This window comes from Gymnoscopelus microlampas (genome assembly GCF_963454915.1).
Source record: "Gymnoscopelus microlampas genome assembly, chromosome: 19".
NCBI lineage: Eukaryota > Metazoa > Chordata > Actinopteri > Myctophiformes > Myctophidae > Gymnoscopelus > Gymnoscopelus microlampas.
This window is the reverse complement of record NC_139956.1, coordinates 8274046-8291349: the sequence shown is the minus strand read 5'-3', so window position 1 is coordinate 8291349 and position 17304 is coordinate 8274046. Positions and strand designations below refer to the sequence as shown.

Below are 17304 nucleotides of genomic sequence, written 5' to 3'. Positions count from 1 at the left end.
TCCTCTTCTCTCCTCCAGGTCCAAGAGAAAAGTCCTGGGTCGTAAGGAGCCCACAGACTCGTACGGCAGCCGGCAGAGCCTGACGTCGCCGGTCAAGCACAGCGCCAGCGGCGGCGACCTTCGAACGATGACGCTGGGCAGCGCCGGCAGCAGCGGCCAGAGGTCGAGCTCGCGGAACGAGAACTTCATCGCCCTCCTGCAGAAGAAAGGCAGCAAGGCCTCCAGCGGAGGAGCCAGAGTCTCCGCCATGGAGCTCCTGAAAAGCACAAACCCTCTGGCACGCCGGGTCACCGAGTTCACCGCCGCAACGCCCCCGTCGCCCACGGCGAACGAGGAAGGGTGTGAGGCTGCCGCGTCCGGGAACGGCGCGCCCAACGACCACTGAGACAAACGGGACGGGAAGAACTTCCAACGGAAATTTTGACCATCGTCCAAACTACCCGAACCATCTGACCGATTCTACGATCTGCCCCCCCCCCCCGCCCCCAGCACACACACATATACATACACACACAGACACATACCCAGCCCCCCGTACCACCCCACCCCAACTCCCATTCCAAGCCGGGGCTGGGTACTTCAGACTAAAACTTCCAAACCGGATGGCTTCAACCTCTGAAAGACCATATGAGCTGTCCAATCATATCGGAGCTTACTTTTCTGGACGAAACAGTCTCTCTGTATGTGTGTATATGTGTGTGTGTCCGACGTTGGAATGATACTTTTTTTTGTCCTTTCTGTCAACACGGTTCCTATCCCATGTGTGGAGAGTACACAGTGTTCCTATCCCATGTGTGGAGAGTACACAGTGTTTCTGTTTCATTTAAGAATGAAGACGGGAGAAACCTTTCGGTTGTCTTCTCCACACTGCGTTATACAGTTCCTCTGAGCTGCTACAAGGAGACTCAGAGAGGATGAAGAGCCGGATGGAGAGATAAATCGATGGATGGAGGGATAAATCGATGGATTGGATGGATTGGATGGATTGGATGGATTGGATGGATGGATGGCTGTACAGCGTGATGTAAATGGGGGGCAGGAAGGATGTGGAGGGGTATTCTTCACTCCTGACTTCTTCTGAATGTGTGCGATGCCCTGATGACGGAATCTGAATGACTTCAGACCCACTGAAGTACCTTGGTGAGTCTATTATTTGAGCTATACGTACAGTATAGGGCCTGTAAATGAACAAAATGAGCCAACACAGAGCGACTTAAGACGATAAGCTATACCCAATGGACTGAGCGGTTTGGCTCACCGAGTCATGAAGCACCAGTGTCATTGTACCCATGGCAGTACCAAGATGACCTTTTTGGTAACACACAGACTTGTGACTTCTAGCTGTTGTACTTAACGTGCCACCAAGTGGCACCTAAGACACGACGCAACACGCCCCACAAAATCCAAGGACATAATCCGTTTCTGTGTTCCTGCCTGTGGTAAATACGATACCACAACACCACCACCATTATATTTACAGGGGGGGACGGACGATGACTTCGTGTTCATTCGACGTACTGTATAAGTACACGACAGATATCTTGAAGACCGGGCTGAGTTTGTTTTCTTTTCAGCCGAGGACGAATCACGAGCGTGCGACACGTTTAGCCCCCGTGGCGTTAAAGGAAGGACGTGTAAAGGAGGACGTCGCTGACACATTCCACGTGGAGTTTCTGGTCGCAGGAGACGGTAGCCAGCCGATGAACAACATTTAAGAACTGAAAGCACTTTCATTTCCTTGTGGCGTCGGAGGAGGTCGTGTTGTTTTTCACGGAATCCGTTTTTGTTTTTTTTTGCTCGATCGTGTCGGATATACAAGAAGAAAAATCATATTTTTGTTTTGTTACATACACTATATGACAATTTAAACTTTAGTCTTTGTTTTGCCCTCGGATTGTACTTCATGTATCGTGTACAAAGGCATATCCAATGTAACAATGGACCTTTGATGTGGACCTACCATAACGTCCCATTACAGACAGTGTACAGAGCAGAGAGTACATCGTCATCATCACAGTACACACACACACACACACACACACACACACACACACACACACACACACACACACACACACACACACGCACACGCTCTCACATTCACTCACTAAGGGATCAATGCCATGGAATATACAAGGAACCCCGCGCGTCATACGGACCTACCCAAACCTGTGTGTGTGTGTGTGTGTGTGTGTGTGTGTGTGTGTGTGTGCGCGTGCACGCAGATGGGATCATGCCTGTGGAGTTTTCCACATGGAGAGTATGAAGCAGACATGGTTAAAATGAAACAGGGTTTATATTCAAAACGGTCTCTGGTGTCGGGACCAAAATGGACTGTTAAATACTGTTAACAGACCCAGAGGGGACCTGTGTGTGTGTGTGTGTGTGTGTGTGTGTGTGTGTGTGCGTGTGTGTGTGTGTGTGCGCGTGTGTGTGTGCGTGCGTGCGTGCGTGCGTGTGAGAGAGAGAGAAAAAGAGACAGAATATAGTTATGTCTTTCTCCATTAGCAGTGCATGCATACATTGCAGACATTGCGAGAGCAAAGACCTCATTGGTTGGTTCCCTCTGTTTACGGGAGTCCTCCACTAGACGTAGTAGCTTGTTGTCCCTGATGGGGGCGCTGTAGCCTGCACTGCTACTAGTCATTATTACCAATCATCTCATCTTGTTTCCTCTGTCCTCATCACCGCTCTAACGCTCGCTCAAATACTGTATATGTACAGTATACAAAGAGAGCCACTGTTAATCGATTTAACAGAACAAAATTGTAGATTTGAATAAATAACAGATTCTTTTCTTTTCAAATTCAGAAAATAGACGTCTAGAAGCATCACAACATGTTTGGGAGCTTTGTTGATCGTCATGGAATATATATTGCTCTCTCCTTTCACAAAGCACAGATTGACTCTGCCTTCACACATTTCCATATTTCCCCTCTATTTCACTGTGTACTGCAATCTCATTTTCCTCGCAATGTCTGTGTCATAATTCTCTCATTCATTCATGTCTCATCTCATCTTTTCTTCTCCTTTACTCACCGCAACTGCAAACACAGTCTCTCTCTCTCTCTCTCTCTCTCTCTCTCTCTCTCTCCCTCTCTGTCTTTCAACCATCTCTCTTTTCTTGCTGCACTCATACCATCCTTTTCTTTAACCTCTGCCTCTCCCCTTTCCTCCTCTCCTCTCCCCCCCAACCCTCCCTCACTAACCCACCTTAACCTTCTCTCTCTCTCTCTCTCTCTCTCTCTCTCTCTCCCCCCTCCCTGTCTCTCTCTCTCTGCATTCACTCTATGCATCTGAGCTTGGCAGACTGAGACACAGTGTGAATGTCAATGCATTGAATATTAACCACACACACACACACACACACACACACACACACACACACACACACACACACACACACACACACACACACACACACACACACACACACACACACACATCCTTCTCTCCATTCGACTCGAGGGCGCCAATGGGCGGGGAAACAGATCTTACTTATTTCATGTATTCAGTCTTTTTCTCTTTCTGTCCACGTGCTATCATTCTCTTCATCTGCATTGCGTGCGTGTGTGTGTGTGTGTGTGTGTGTGTGTGTGTGTGTGTGTGTGTGTGTGTGTGTGTGTGTGTGTGTGTGTGTGTGTGTGTGTGTGTGTGTGTGTGTGTGTGTGTGTGTGTGTGTGTGTGTGTGTGTGTGTGTGTGTGCGCGTGAAGAGGGATGGACATACACAAACATTTACTAATGGCAGACAGACGGGCGTTTGAGTCCGTTTTGCCGTAAAGGACCTCGCTTTTTTCCCCAACAACAACGGACAACCTGTGAAGTTTGACCTGGACCACGCCGACCCGACTGGCTCTGTAACGCCCATCCAACCAGATTCCAAAGGATTACAATTTAAGAGAGTTCAGTTCAGAACCAACTGGCTCTCTTTCTGCCTCGGGTTGGACGGTGGAGGAGGAGGGAGGGGGAGGGGGAGGGGGGGCTCGTTTGACTCCCAATCAGCAAACAAACCGAGGTGCTACTGAGTCAGAGCTCCCCCCGGTGACGAAAAGGTGGAATGGCGCACACTATGACAGCTTCAGAGAGAGAGAGGGAGAGAGATAGAGAGAGAGAGAGAGAGAGAGAGAGAGAGAGAACAACCCTCACCGCTCTCTTACAACAACAACAACCCTTAAGGAGAACAAAAAACAACGAGGGAGAAGGACACGAAGAACAAATAAAAAAAACATAAATTATCCCCATTTATGACGACTAGTCAAGTGACGCTTGTTTTAAATATTTAGTGAATGAAAAAAAAAAATGAAGCTATGAAACTCTGTGTTCGTTTGCCTTGTATACTGATCATGGGGCCTCACGCTTTGACGCCTCACCTGTGTTCTTATTTTTTTTTGTATTTTTCTTTTTGTATTCAGCTGCCTTGGTATTAATACACACATATACACACACACCCTTATTTTCTTTGGAGACTTGGCACCCCCTACAGGCCATGTTCTGCCATGCATGGCGGAGGGCCTGCAGTGTATGGCAGGGTCGTTACTTCCAAACCACACACGCGCACACACACACACACACACACACACACACACACACACACACACACAGTGAGTGACGTCACCTGGCGTAGGGACTGGTTGGAACGGACGCCAACGTACGTCCTGTTCTCCGTGGCACATAACTGGACGATATGAGAGAGTTTGTCAAAGCGGTCGCTGGATATTTCAAGTAGTTGAGCGAAGAATAGACATGAACCACTTAAAGGGATAGTTCACCCCCAAAATTACTTTTTTTTCCCTATCGATTAGTCACCCCATGAAGCCTTGAATTCATGGAGATTATTTAGTTTTTGACGCATTCCTGAGCCGATAATTTGATGACCGGCGGAAAGATACTAATGTATCCGGTAGGAGACTCAAAGTTGACACTTTAAGTCTCCTACTGGAACCACTGGCGATCATCAAATTATTGACATGAATTCAAGTCTCCATGGGGTGACTAATCGATAGGAAAAAAACATTTTGGGGGTGAACTATCCCTTTAAGCCCTATGTCAGTGGTTCTTTCAAGTGGGGGTCCAGGGACCCTCAGGGTTCCTTTGAGAGGCTTCTAAATGGACCCTTACAGGTCTGTAACTTTGAGAGTGTACACATGGAACACATTGGTTAACACATACAAATGTATTTGTATGTGTTAACCAATAACTCTCAGAGTTATTGGTTCGAGAACCACTGCCCTATTTTACTATTTTTTGGCTGTTCGAAAAACAGACGATCCACAAGCTTGTTAGCTCTGCGAGCTTGTAGATCTGCTGTTTTTGAAACGTTTTCATATCTATGTACTGTATGTATGAGGGAATTCTTAATCACTAAAATCGAAGTCTACTTCCACTCAATGTGGGGATTACCAGGGTAAAAAAAGACACTCTATTACTCTTTTCCTCCTCTCCTCTCCTCTCCTCTCCTCTCCTCTCCTCTCCTCTCCTCTCCTCTCCTCTCCTCTCCTCTCCTCTCCTCTCCAGCTTGTGTATGACTCACATAATCACTTTAAAAGCTTCTTCCCTCTCGCTCTCTCTCTCACTCGCCCCGTGTCCCAGGGGCGTGATTAAAGGAAGTTCTGGGCAGATGGCTGAAAGAGAGGGAGAACGAGACAACACGGTGTAACGGAGAGATAGCGAGCGAGCGAGTACAGTTATTAAAAGTTATATTAATTAAGAACCTCTTTTGATTTCACAGTCACACACCAAACGGCGGAATAGCAAACCTGTTGCTAGGAGACGAAACAAACAAACAAACAGAGGAGAGTCAAGAGGGCTCTCCGCCACTGCGTTTTCAAAAACAGTTTTTATTGACTTGGCCCACAAAGAACATTGGTAATAATGTTCCGTCAGAGCATTAAATGTTCTCCAAAGCCCGACAGAGCACAACATTTTATGGTTTTATCTCGAGGTTGACTAAGCTGCTTTATTACAGCGGTTACAAATCCCGTGTTGTCATTTCCAATGCAAGTTCTTTAATTAAGACAATATGACAAAAGAAAATGCATAACGAATCATCGCAAAACCCCTTTAGGCCGGTGGTTCTCAAACTAACTGGGGCCCTCCATGGGGGACCCCCTTGCATGGGTTCCAGGGGTCCCCAGCTAAATGATTGATTAGTTATAGGAACCAAAATGGTTCTGTAAGGGGGGCGTTTGTACACTCTCAGAGTTATGGGGGGGGGTCCGTGGTGACGTGGTCATTAGACCCCCAGTTTGGGGGAGGTCTAATGACATGAAAATGTTTGAGAACCACTGCATTAGGGCAGTGGTTCTCAAAGTGGGGTCCGGGGACCCCCAGGGGTCCTTGAGAGGGTTCCAGAGGGTCCCCCCCAGCTAAATGATTGGGTAACTCTGAGAGCGTGCAAATGGAACCAAATGGACCCTTACGGGTCCATTTGGTTCCATTTGCACGCTCTCAGAGTTACGGGGGTCCATGGCCTTAATGCATAGTAAACCTGGGGGTCCTGGAAAATGAAAACGAACCACTAGCATTAGGCTATCTGTTAGCAATCCTCTTGGGTGGCTGTGAGCGTTGGTTTGTTTGGCCCGGTCAGAACAGAACACCACGGAGCTGGAACACTGCATATTATATTATGCATGGGGCTTGATTTCCCAGTGCTTTATTTGCACTGTTCCAGGCACACACTCATTCCAACTTTAAGGTCCTCACACGCCGGGAGCAGTTTTTCTCCTCCATGTGATTCATTCGCCCCAAAAATATCTTTTTTTTTCTTCCAAAGTGTTCTTTGTGTCATAAGTACATTCACACAGAATGTAACTTATTACGCACTGATAAAGAGATGTTTTTTTTTTGGACTGAACAAGGTTGATTTTTCCAACGTGGATTAAAAAAAGCCTTTGTGAAAGAGGCTTCAACTATTATGAATAGTTTGATGTGAAATATTCACAGACACAGTTTTGGATCGCTTGCGTTTTTTGCGATGGTCCCCGGTATGTGTAAAAAAAAGGCCTTATTATGCTCCCGGTGTTGTGCGGCGAAAATAGCCGATCTGCAAGTTCACGACGTGTCACGGATGCGTCGCGTGGTGATCTTGTAGATCGGCTATTTTCGGTGTGAGTGAGACGCAGTGGTACAGCGAAGTAGTATCACGCATTTCCAAATTATTGCCCGACCAATGTCGACCACAGCAGTGGTCAGCGCCGTTGTGAATTCAACTAATCTGCGTAGAAATGACAATTATCCACAAAGTAGCTTTAAAGATGCTAATGGTACACATTTATTATGAGCCTGGATACATATAAATGTATGATGTAGGCCTGTGTGCATTACAGGTACAGTGTAAGTAATGTGAAATGGGAACTCTGGCCTAGAATAGCTTTCACCTTGAGTAGTAGGACTGTTCTACAGTTGTTCTAGGCACTGATCCTAGGCCAGCATTCCCATCCTGAAAGACCTGATTAAACGTGGTCCAATTATGTGCCCCTATACCCCCCCCCCCCCCCACACACCCCCTTAGAAAAACATTATGATGGCTGCAGAGAATGAGCTTTTTTTTGCAGTTCACAGTGTTTGTTTTAACTTCCTCTTGAGTGCCAGGTTGGGTGGCGTCTGCTCAGTCACAGAAAAAACAGACTTTGCAGTGGGTCGTCAAAACGGTGAGATGCACACCGGGTCATCCTAAACTAAAGTATGTGGGGCAGCCCCGCTCACCCGATACACACGGGGAGGTTAAAACAAACACGAAGCATTAGCAAAGTCTATTTGATATAAGCCCTCGAGGACTTGAATATGGAAGGCTTGTAAAGAGAGATACGAGAGACATTATGGAGAAAGAGAGACGCAGACAGAGTTCTGGGAATTATTCTATTTTTGTTATTCCTTGTTGAAGAAGACATATTTAAAGGAATATTCCATGTATGTATTGAATAACCTCTGCCCCCCCCCCCCCCCTCGCCCCTATCTAACAGTGTAATCTGTAGCACGGAGGGAGGGGCCACACAGAAACAAAACAACCCCCCCCTTGCAGCTATATATTACCAATGTGATGAAATTATTATATCATTATAAATAAATTATTTTTCATGCTTAAAAAAATAGGTGCTTTGTTGTTTTACTCCATTCTTTGATTGTCTGTGATGTAAGCTCCTTTTATGACTGACTTATTATGCAAGCGGGTGAAAGCGCAGGTCAATTGTTTGAAAAGTAGTTTGTTTATACTTTCCTAGTGTTTTTCATTAGAGCTGCGGTCTGTATAAGATCAGATTTTTTTTGGGCCTTTTCTGCAGTGAAGATGGACACGAAAGAGGGAGAGAGTGACGGGGAGATACGCAGCAAAGATCATCGGGAACGGGACTCGAACCTGCATTATGTGGTACGTGCCTGGACCGTTAGGGCAGTGGGTGCCCCAAGATCACTCTTACCCAGGATTTGACGGTTGGTTTTCTGTACGAGGGCTGATGTTCATACTGCTGATCGGAATGCCCGCTTGGGCAGGGGAGATATTACCCTTATGAGCTTCAGGCAGTATTATTGGTCAACCAGTAGTGTTCCTACCCAAACACACGGGGTCTAAATGTCTCAATAGAAGAGCAGGGAGACCATCTCCAACCACCTAAGTTGTATTATTGTATTAAAACCACTTTAACTGGGGCACTGGTGATGTTCTAGTCAGTTAAGGCGCACAACACATGTAAACTCCAATGCAAGCCTGACAGCGGGTCACGGGTTCGATTCCTGATCCCGATGACCTTTGCTGCGCACCTCTCCCTGTTTCCTGTCACTCGTCACTGTACTATCTAATAGAGCCAGAAAAGCCAAAAATATCTTTAAAAAAAAACAAAAAAAAACACTTGAACCCTATAGCGTCCCTAATCTGGGGTGAACATTTCGGTGGAGATTTTTTGGCGGGCCTAGTATAGTGTAGCCTGGCTCCAGCCCGTGAATCGCTAGCCACGCCCATTAAAAAAATATGTTCAGGCGATTCTGGTCTGGTGACCCTCTCATAGGAGGTCTCAGCCTCGGTTGAAAATCTGTACGACGAATCGGGATCGGGATAATCCAGTATGAACCAATCACCAAAGAGTCTTTGAAAAAAAAAATGTTGGCCACGCCCCCATCTCAGCAATCGGCTGCATCGAGAGGGCTTTCAGACTGAATAATGGAGTGAAACGAAATGAAAATTCAGGCTGAGTGTCAGGCTAAGTATAGTGGTGAACATTGGTAAAAAAAAAAAAAAACATTTATTCACTATTCTGATTTGCAGCTCAACACCCTGACTTTTGAGGACAAAATAGAGAAAACTGTTACATTTCAGGATTCAAATTGAAAAATAGTAAAACTAGCAGATCCGTCGCTTCGCGGCGCGTTTGGAGCTTGTGGATCTGCTACTTTTTATGCTTTTGTGTGACGCTGTAGTATGATCAAGTAGGGCGTTAATTTGCGAGAAAAAACCCCAACAAAGTTTAAAAAAATATGGAGACAAGAAGTTTCGACGATAATATGGTCATGAACCAGACTCGAACCCGAGGTGTCAGCAGTAGGTCTGAGCCTCAGCTGTAATATGCTCACTAACAGCTCAGACAGCTAAAGCTCAGACGTGGATTTATACACTTTGCATCTCAAAAAGCTATTTAACAGAATTCCTTCTCCTCAAAATAAATGTCTCTTCTTTTATCACCTTGCATGGGGAGCTCCCTATTATTCAAATGTCTTTTTAATCAGCTTTCAGGGCTACAGTGCCGACTGCCACAAGTTACAACAATATACTACTATACTGTAGCTTGTCTGGTGAAGTCTGCATGAAATTCTGCTCCATGCTCCATGTATAATCGCTATTTTTTAAAAGATAACTTTGTTTGGTTCCCTGAATGAAAACGTTTGCAGTGCCAATGGTTTTGATAGCTCTACTTATCAGCAATCCTGCTGTTTCCTCTGATTCAAAACCTGCAACATGTTTTCCAGTTCAGTTTCTTTGTTTTTATATGTAAAGGGGGAAATGCGCTGTTATTTTTTTTTCGTGCTGGCACATATGAGTGTTTGTTTTAAATGTACATCAGAGAACAAGCCAAGCATTTCCTGTTGACGTTCATTCTTCCTCTTGACAGCACTGATGTTTCTCTCACAGGGTAGGCTTGACCTGGACTGAACCGATTTCAACATCTGGTCTGTCAGGAGCACTAGTTGATAAGTGGTAGCCAACTACTACCTGAAGGTCAAAACTATACTTCTCCCCTGAGCAAGCAGGCTCTGTTGACTCAGTGGTAAACATTTCTACACTTGCATGGAGGAAGCAGGTTCAAATCGCGAGCAGGACATGAAAGTTAGAGAGCGTGGCTACTACTATTATACAACTATTTTAGACCTTAGAGAATTTTCTAAAGTAGAAGAAATTGCATGCATGCACGTCGCACACGCATGTACGTGCGTGCGCGTGTGTCTGTGTCAGGAGCTATCTCACAAACCGCTGGACTGATAAGCTCCACATTTCTTATGCACACTCCAAATAGGCCACAGACACACATCTTTACATTTTTGGAAATATTTTGGGGATCTGAAACCTTGGCCAAAATTGGAGTCATACCGTACATCAGATGTGTTTTGGGGCGACCATGTCTGAATGGTTAGAGAGCCCGCCTGGGAAGCCAAAGGTCCCAGCTAGGTTTGATTCCAGGCGTCAGCAATGTGTTGAAGTCCCTGAGCATGACATCTAACCCCTAACTCAACGTTTTTCAGGCCAAGGACCCCTTAGCTTAACCCTAAGCAGGGCAGGGACCGCCACTACATATTGTATAAAATTGTATTGCAAATTAAACTTTTTTCATAGATTTCATAGCAGGCTTCATAGACTTGTTTGACAGCACATTGTCATTGTGTAGTGTTGAGTTGGATTCATGTTAATGTATATTTTCAGAATGTTAACCACTTAAACACTCAATAGAGAACTTGTACACCAAACCTCTTTGCTGAAAATAGCCGTTCTACAAGGCCTCAACGCCTCGCAGCGCGAGGCGTTGTGGGCTTGTAGATCTGCTATTTTCGGTTAATGTTCCCCTCAGAATAAGGATTCTAGGGTTAAAGTGGTTAATGTAAAATAAAAGTCCATATCACGCAAAGATTTGGCGGCTCCCCTGTAGTAACTCTGAGGACCCCCTGACTGCTCCCAGAGCGCCGTACCAATGGCTGCTCACTGCTCCTATAGTAGTTATAGAATGGGTAAATGCAGAGGACAAACTTCACGTATGTGCACACATACAGTGACAAAAAAAACACCCCTCGGACCAAATAATATTATTATTGTTTTAGGTCATATGTGACTGACTGTCACAGGCTGAGACATGAAGTCTGAATAAATTGATCCACATTGGAGCCACGCAGTTCCCATGTGGATCTTTGAGATCCACATGGGATCTCGACTATGATGACATCTTTGACTATAACGACATGCCCAAAGTAGGGATCCCATGTTGAAAGTGGTTAATCTATGAAATAATCTAAATGACAGTCACAAAGCAAGACGTGTAAATTAAAGGAGGTATTTTTTAAGCTGTGAGATGTCACTTAAAGCATGCATGATGTGTTTAAGTAATAACACGGTTTCTTAACCAGGGGTCCAAATGGTCCCTTCTCACTCACTCACTCATCCCATGGCCTAGGGGGGGCAGGTAGGGGTCAGTCAGGGATCTCCAGCACTCTCCATCATCTTCTGCTGTGGGAAGCAGGGGTTTGGAAGCTGCAGCCGGTCCATTCCTTGATGTTTTCCACCCAGGACTTTCTCCTGTGCCCTGTAGGATGGCCTTTGACAGGGAGGTATGTCTTGTGACATGAGTCACATGACCATGTCATACGGGTCTGTAACTCTGAGAGTGCACAGTACTATGTAGTTGAATAAACACTGCATATTTTACAGTGTAGATTGGGGTCCCAGAGATCTTTTAAAAATCCTATCAATCTGTGGCCTAATAATGCATATCAAACCTTGAAATTAAAATGTTTGTCACTTATTTAGAATGTCACCACCAGTAGGCCTAGTAATTCTCTCCCAGCCTGAGCACACTACTTCCATGTACTATTCATCTAAGCTCAGAGAGCACTACTTAGATGTTGTCTTGGAACTTTTACAAATACTTCACACCTACTGGCAGATTATCCACAACTACACCAATTAACAAGATTCTGAATCTTCTTTTATTTAAACCCCCCGACGCTGTGTGCAGCACTCAATGACTTAAGTTGGCAACTTGCTGCTCCACTTTGAGTAGAATGTGTTTCTCTTAAGATATGGCTGGCTCCAGGGATGACTTGGTTTTCATAATGAGCTCAGCTCTCTACTGAGACACACCAATTAGTTATTCACCTCCAAACAAACTTGCAAAACAAACTTATTTGAGTGTGTGTCTGAGTGGTGAAGGTTAGCGAGTAGTGTTCCATCTTCATAATCACATACTCATTTTAATTGCACATTTAATTACAACCTTAACATTACCACAGAGGTAACACAAGTTTCTCTCCATTGGGCTCTCTTCTTAATGTGGGCCATGTCGCCATCTAGTGGCTATTTGTAGACATTGCTGTATTCTAAAAAAAAATGTTTTACTTAAGTAAAGGTATCAATACTAATAGTCACACCCGGCCTGAGTCAAACTCCTTGGACTCGTTGACTCAAACGACTCTGGACTGTCCACGAGAAGACGGTAGGTCTATGTAATAGATACATATGTAATCGAAAAAGTAATCGATAGAATAACCACAAGGTAATTGATATTTGCAGCCCTACTGTGATAACAGGTACTGCACTAATCTTGTGTCTAAAGATAAATTCCAGGAATCTCTGTATCTGTCTGTTTGTCTTTCTGTGAGTCTGTCTCTTGAAATGCCCAAATATGGAGATTTCTGAAATTGCTTTATTTATTTTTTTAAATAATTTTTTATCCCACGATTTTGTAACCCCATTTTTTTACACCCAGTGCCAATTGTCTATGTAATCCGCCAACCTAGGGAGGCCAGGGCCGAGCTCATGCCTCCTTCAATGCATGAGAGCCAACTGACCACCTTGTCACCTGACAGGGGAGAGTTTCCCTGGTTGGACGTAGCGCATGGAAGGAACACGTTATTCCAACCAGTTAAAAAAATCTTTATTGACGTCACAGTACAGACTTCATAGTACTGATGTCATAGTACAGTACTTACATCATAGACATGGCCTCATGGTTCTATTACAATGGGTACTGACATCAGATTCAGACCAGCTGATATTTATGCCCTAATATGGAGATTATTGATAATACTCAAAGGAGGAAGTCGGGTAGGTGCTGAGCGAAGAACAGTGTCTTATATTATACAATAAATGAATGGCATCTCTGCACGTCCGTCTGTTATTCACGTATCTTGAGAACCCACCGACCAACCGACCTCGAACTCGGCACACGCGTCGCCGCCGACCCGAGGGAGTTGAGTGCCTGGCGTTGAGTCAGTCAGATATGCGGTTGTCCAGAAATGCTGATCAGACCGATACGGCCATATAAAGGCATTCCCATATCTCCATATATGGGCACAAAAGGGACAGAGACAGACAGACGAGTACAACGGGTCGTACAAAGGGTGACGTGCATCGTTCCCGAGTAGGCCGGTGCCGGTCTGGTAAAGTAGAAACAAGGGAAATGCTCGCACACTGTTGGTTCCAATTGAAAAACATCTTTAATACACTAAAGTGCTGTTTTGACGTTTGGAGCTTGCGATCAGATGATGAAGAGTGATGAAGATGATGAAGAGTGCAAGCTTGAAACATCACAACAGTACTTAGCTGCAATAAAGACGTTTTTCAGTTGGAGCCCAACAGTGTGGAAGCGTTTCCTTCGTTTTCACTTGATGTCATAATACTGACATTACAGTTCTGACATGATGATGATACTATGATAGCGGGGACTGTTTTTATCATGAACTTAAGCAAACACATACAAAATACTAGTTTAAAACCTGTTTGAACCGGCTGTACGTCATTGTTTGAGAGGATTTCACGTCATCTAGGGTTGACAACGTTAGATCGCCATTGTTACTCAAGAGGTTAGAGTTAGGCTACTCCATATTCGGGCATAATGGTCAACCCAGAACTACATATATGGTGATGGCTTGGAGCTCCATGTATGGAGCTAGCTAAATCGTTTGAGGTCTTGCATAGACCTCAGGCAGAGTAGGGCGTTTGAGTCTGACATCATACGGACACAGTTAGATTGGACAACATACACCATATTTGGGTGTAGCTCTACTGAGAACTCCATATATGGTTATGGCTGAGTCTTTGTGACATCAGCATGATGACACAGGCATGTGGAGTTTAGAGACATGGGCATAAAATGTACAAACGCAGTCTCAGACTTCACTTTGGATCAGCGAACCTTGGAGTATCACAGCAACCAACCAATATTTGATATAGAAGAAATTCAGAATCCAGAACTTGCACGCTAGCCAACGGTACTGTCTCTAGCTTCCACCAAAGACATCTTGGTTAAGTTCTAATCGATTGTCACTGCAACGGGGGCCTTGTCTCAACCAAAGTGAAGTAAAGCGAGCTTATCTCCCAAAGCCATTTTTCAGTCATATAAATCAAATCACCACCAATTCACTCCTAGGTAGAGGTCAAGATGTTCCACACTTGTGGTCCCAATGAAGCCATGGTTGTATCCGGTTTCAATCGCTCTCCTCCCTTGATTATTGCCGGAGGAAGAGTGTTTGTCCTTCCATTCGTTCAGATGGTCCAGAAGATCACTCTGAACACTCTGACTTTGAACGTGAAGAGTGACAACGTGTACACCCGCCACGGAGTGCCCATCTCTGTCACTGGCATCGCACAGGTGAAGATCCAGGGGCAGAACCAGGACATGTTGGCCACCGCTTGTCAGATGTTCATGGGAAGGTCGGAGGCAGAGATCGGCACGATTGCTCTGGAGACATTGGAGGGACACCAGAGAGCCATCATTGCCCATTTGACCGTGGAGGAGATCTACAAGGATCGTATGAAGTTCTCAGAGCAGGTGTTCAAGGTGGCATCCTCTGACCTGGTGAACATGGGCATCGGAGTGGTCAGCTACACGATCAAAGACGTCCACGACGACCACGGCTACCTGCTCTCCCTGGGTAAGGCCAGGACAGCCCAGGTGCAGAGGGACGCCAGGATCGGAGAGGCACTGTGCAGAAGAGATGCTGCCATCAGGGAGGCTCACGCCATGCAGGAGAAGGTGTCTGCACAGTATAAGAACGAGATCGAGATGGCTAAGGCCCAGAGAGACTTTGAGCTGAAGAAGGCAGCGTACGACGTGGAGGTGAACACCCAGAAGGCAGTGTCAGAGATGGCCTACCAACTCCAGGTGGCTAAGACCAAGCAGCGAATAGAGGAGGAGAAGATGGAGGTGGTGGTGGTGGAACGGACCCAGCAGATCGTCCTACAGGACCAGGAGGTAGCCCGCAGGGAGAAGGAGCTGGAGGCCCAGGTGAAGAAGCCAGCCGACGCCGAGAGATACAGGCTGGAGAAACTGGCTGAGGCTCAGCGTCTGAAGCTCATCATGCAGGCAGAGGCGGAAGCTGAGTCCATCCGAATGAAGGGCGAGGCGGAGGCGTTTGCCGTGGAGGCTAAAGGTCGTGCTGAGGCACAGCAGATGGCCAAGAAGGCAGAGGCCTTCAAGCAGTACCAGGAGGGAGCCATGGTTGACATGCTGCTAAAGAAACTACCTCTGATTGCAGAGGAGATCAGCAGGCCACTGTCCAATGCCAAGAAGATTACCATGGTGTCCAGCGGCAATTCGGAGGTGGGAGCATCCAAGCTGGCAGGAGAGGTCCTGGACATCATGTCCAGGCTGCCCGCCGTGGTGGAGCAACTCACCGGCGTCAGCATCTCACAGGTCGCATCATTGCCCACCGGAAAGTCTCGCTTTCCAGCACCGGCACAGTCGCCACCAAGACATTAGCCAAATTCCAATACCCCAACTTCCACACTCGCTCACTCCACTCGCGTCCTCCACTCGCCCAGTAGTCCCGCCTCCGAGCGAGGAGGAGAGGATTATATGTGAGTCCGGAGGAATCAGGCCGGCTGGACTGAGCCACGTTCCAATTCCTGCTCACTCGCTCGCTACTCCTGCATGTCATGTTTTATATTAGATGCTGTATTTCTCATATATGAGCATATCTTAATGTGTTGCTTCAGTGGCTTTTATCACTGTTATTCAGAATGATATATTTAAATGCACTTCAGTATCTCTGCAGTTTAATGAAATGGGACACTTTCACTTTATGTTTACATTTTATGATATGAGCTCTCAGTAAGTTTCGTCGGCTCTAAAACATCCCTTTAAAGTCTGTGACGGGACTGCTGTTTTATTTAGATCCCATCTCCCAGACAGCATAGTCATGGTTTCCCTCTCATAGCCCGAGGGGACGGTCCATCCAATAACAGAACAGATAGGCAGTCAACAGTTGAGGTACTTTTACAGTCAACTTTTACTTTTTTATGCTGTTTGATGCTCCAAGCGGCTCGCTCTCCGGTCTCAGCTCCTCCAAAAGCCCCCCCCTGCGGAGATAATAATAGATGGATAACAATAACAGTAAATCACATAGAAAAAGGGGTGTTCAGTGGAGTTTGTGCGTGCGTGCGTGCGTGTGTGCGTCCGTGAGCATATGGTGTTCTGTGCCAGTGGCGTGCACAGACATTTTGAGGGGCAGGTGCTCAAGTAAATTATACTTTTTTGTGTTTACTTGGTCTGCTCTTTTTTCCCTCTACACCTATACCTCTTTGCCAAAAATAGCTGATCTACAATCCCACAACGCCTCGCAGCGCGAGGCGTTGTGGGATTGTAGATCACAACGCTGGGATTGTAGATCACAACGCTAAAGTTCTCCTCAGAAAAGGGATGCTAGGTTTCGAGTGGTTATGGTAAAACGAAAAATCATATCACAAAGATTTGGCGGACCCCCTGTGGTAACTCTGAGGACCCCCTTGGGGTCCCGGACCCCCTGTTGAAGACCCCTGCTGTAAACTGGAAAAAAAAAACACATTTTTTTCCTTTTTTTCAAAAGGGCACTTCTGGTCAAGAGGGCAAAGGGCAGGGGCTCTATCACCACCTAGAGTCTATCTGTGCACGTCCCTGTTCTGTGCGTGTATGAAGAGGCACAGGGCAGTGCGGGGAAGGCTATGATATTAATGCCTTGTGTCAGTTATGTATGTGTGCAGGACTAGGCTGGGAACACAACTCCAAACTTCAGTACATATTCTGAGGATCTGTACTTATTAGATTGTTTTGTTTTGTTGGCTGCAAAGTACTGAG

The 17304-nt window shown here is 45.9% G+C and overlaps 2 protein-coding genes across 3 annotated transcripts in view; both read left to right on the top strand.

Moving 5' to 3' along the window:
• nhsl2 (NHS-like 2) overlaps nt 1-8079 on the top strand; it is a 207176-nt gene extending 199097 nt beyond the window's left edge. For both annotated transcript variants that reach the window (XM_084043778.1, XM_084043777.1), the window contains exon 12: nt 19-8079. In XM_084043778.1, the coding sequence (XP_083899904.1) occupies nt 19-385 (367 nt within the window). In that variant the 3' untranslated portion in view covers nt 386-8079. The remainder of the gene's footprint in view (nt 1-18) is intronic.
• Nucleotides 8080-14631: 6552 nt separating this feature from the next.
• On the top strand, nt 14632-15951 carry LOC311034350 (flotillin-1-like; the record flags this gene model as incomplete). Its single annotated transcript, XM_084042230.1, has 1 exon — nt 14632-15951. One exon carries the CDS (start codon nt 14632-14634, stop codon nt 15949-15951), a length of 1320 nt encoding a protein of 439 aa, XP_083898356.1.
• Nucleotides 15952-17304: the final 1353 nt, after the last annotated feature.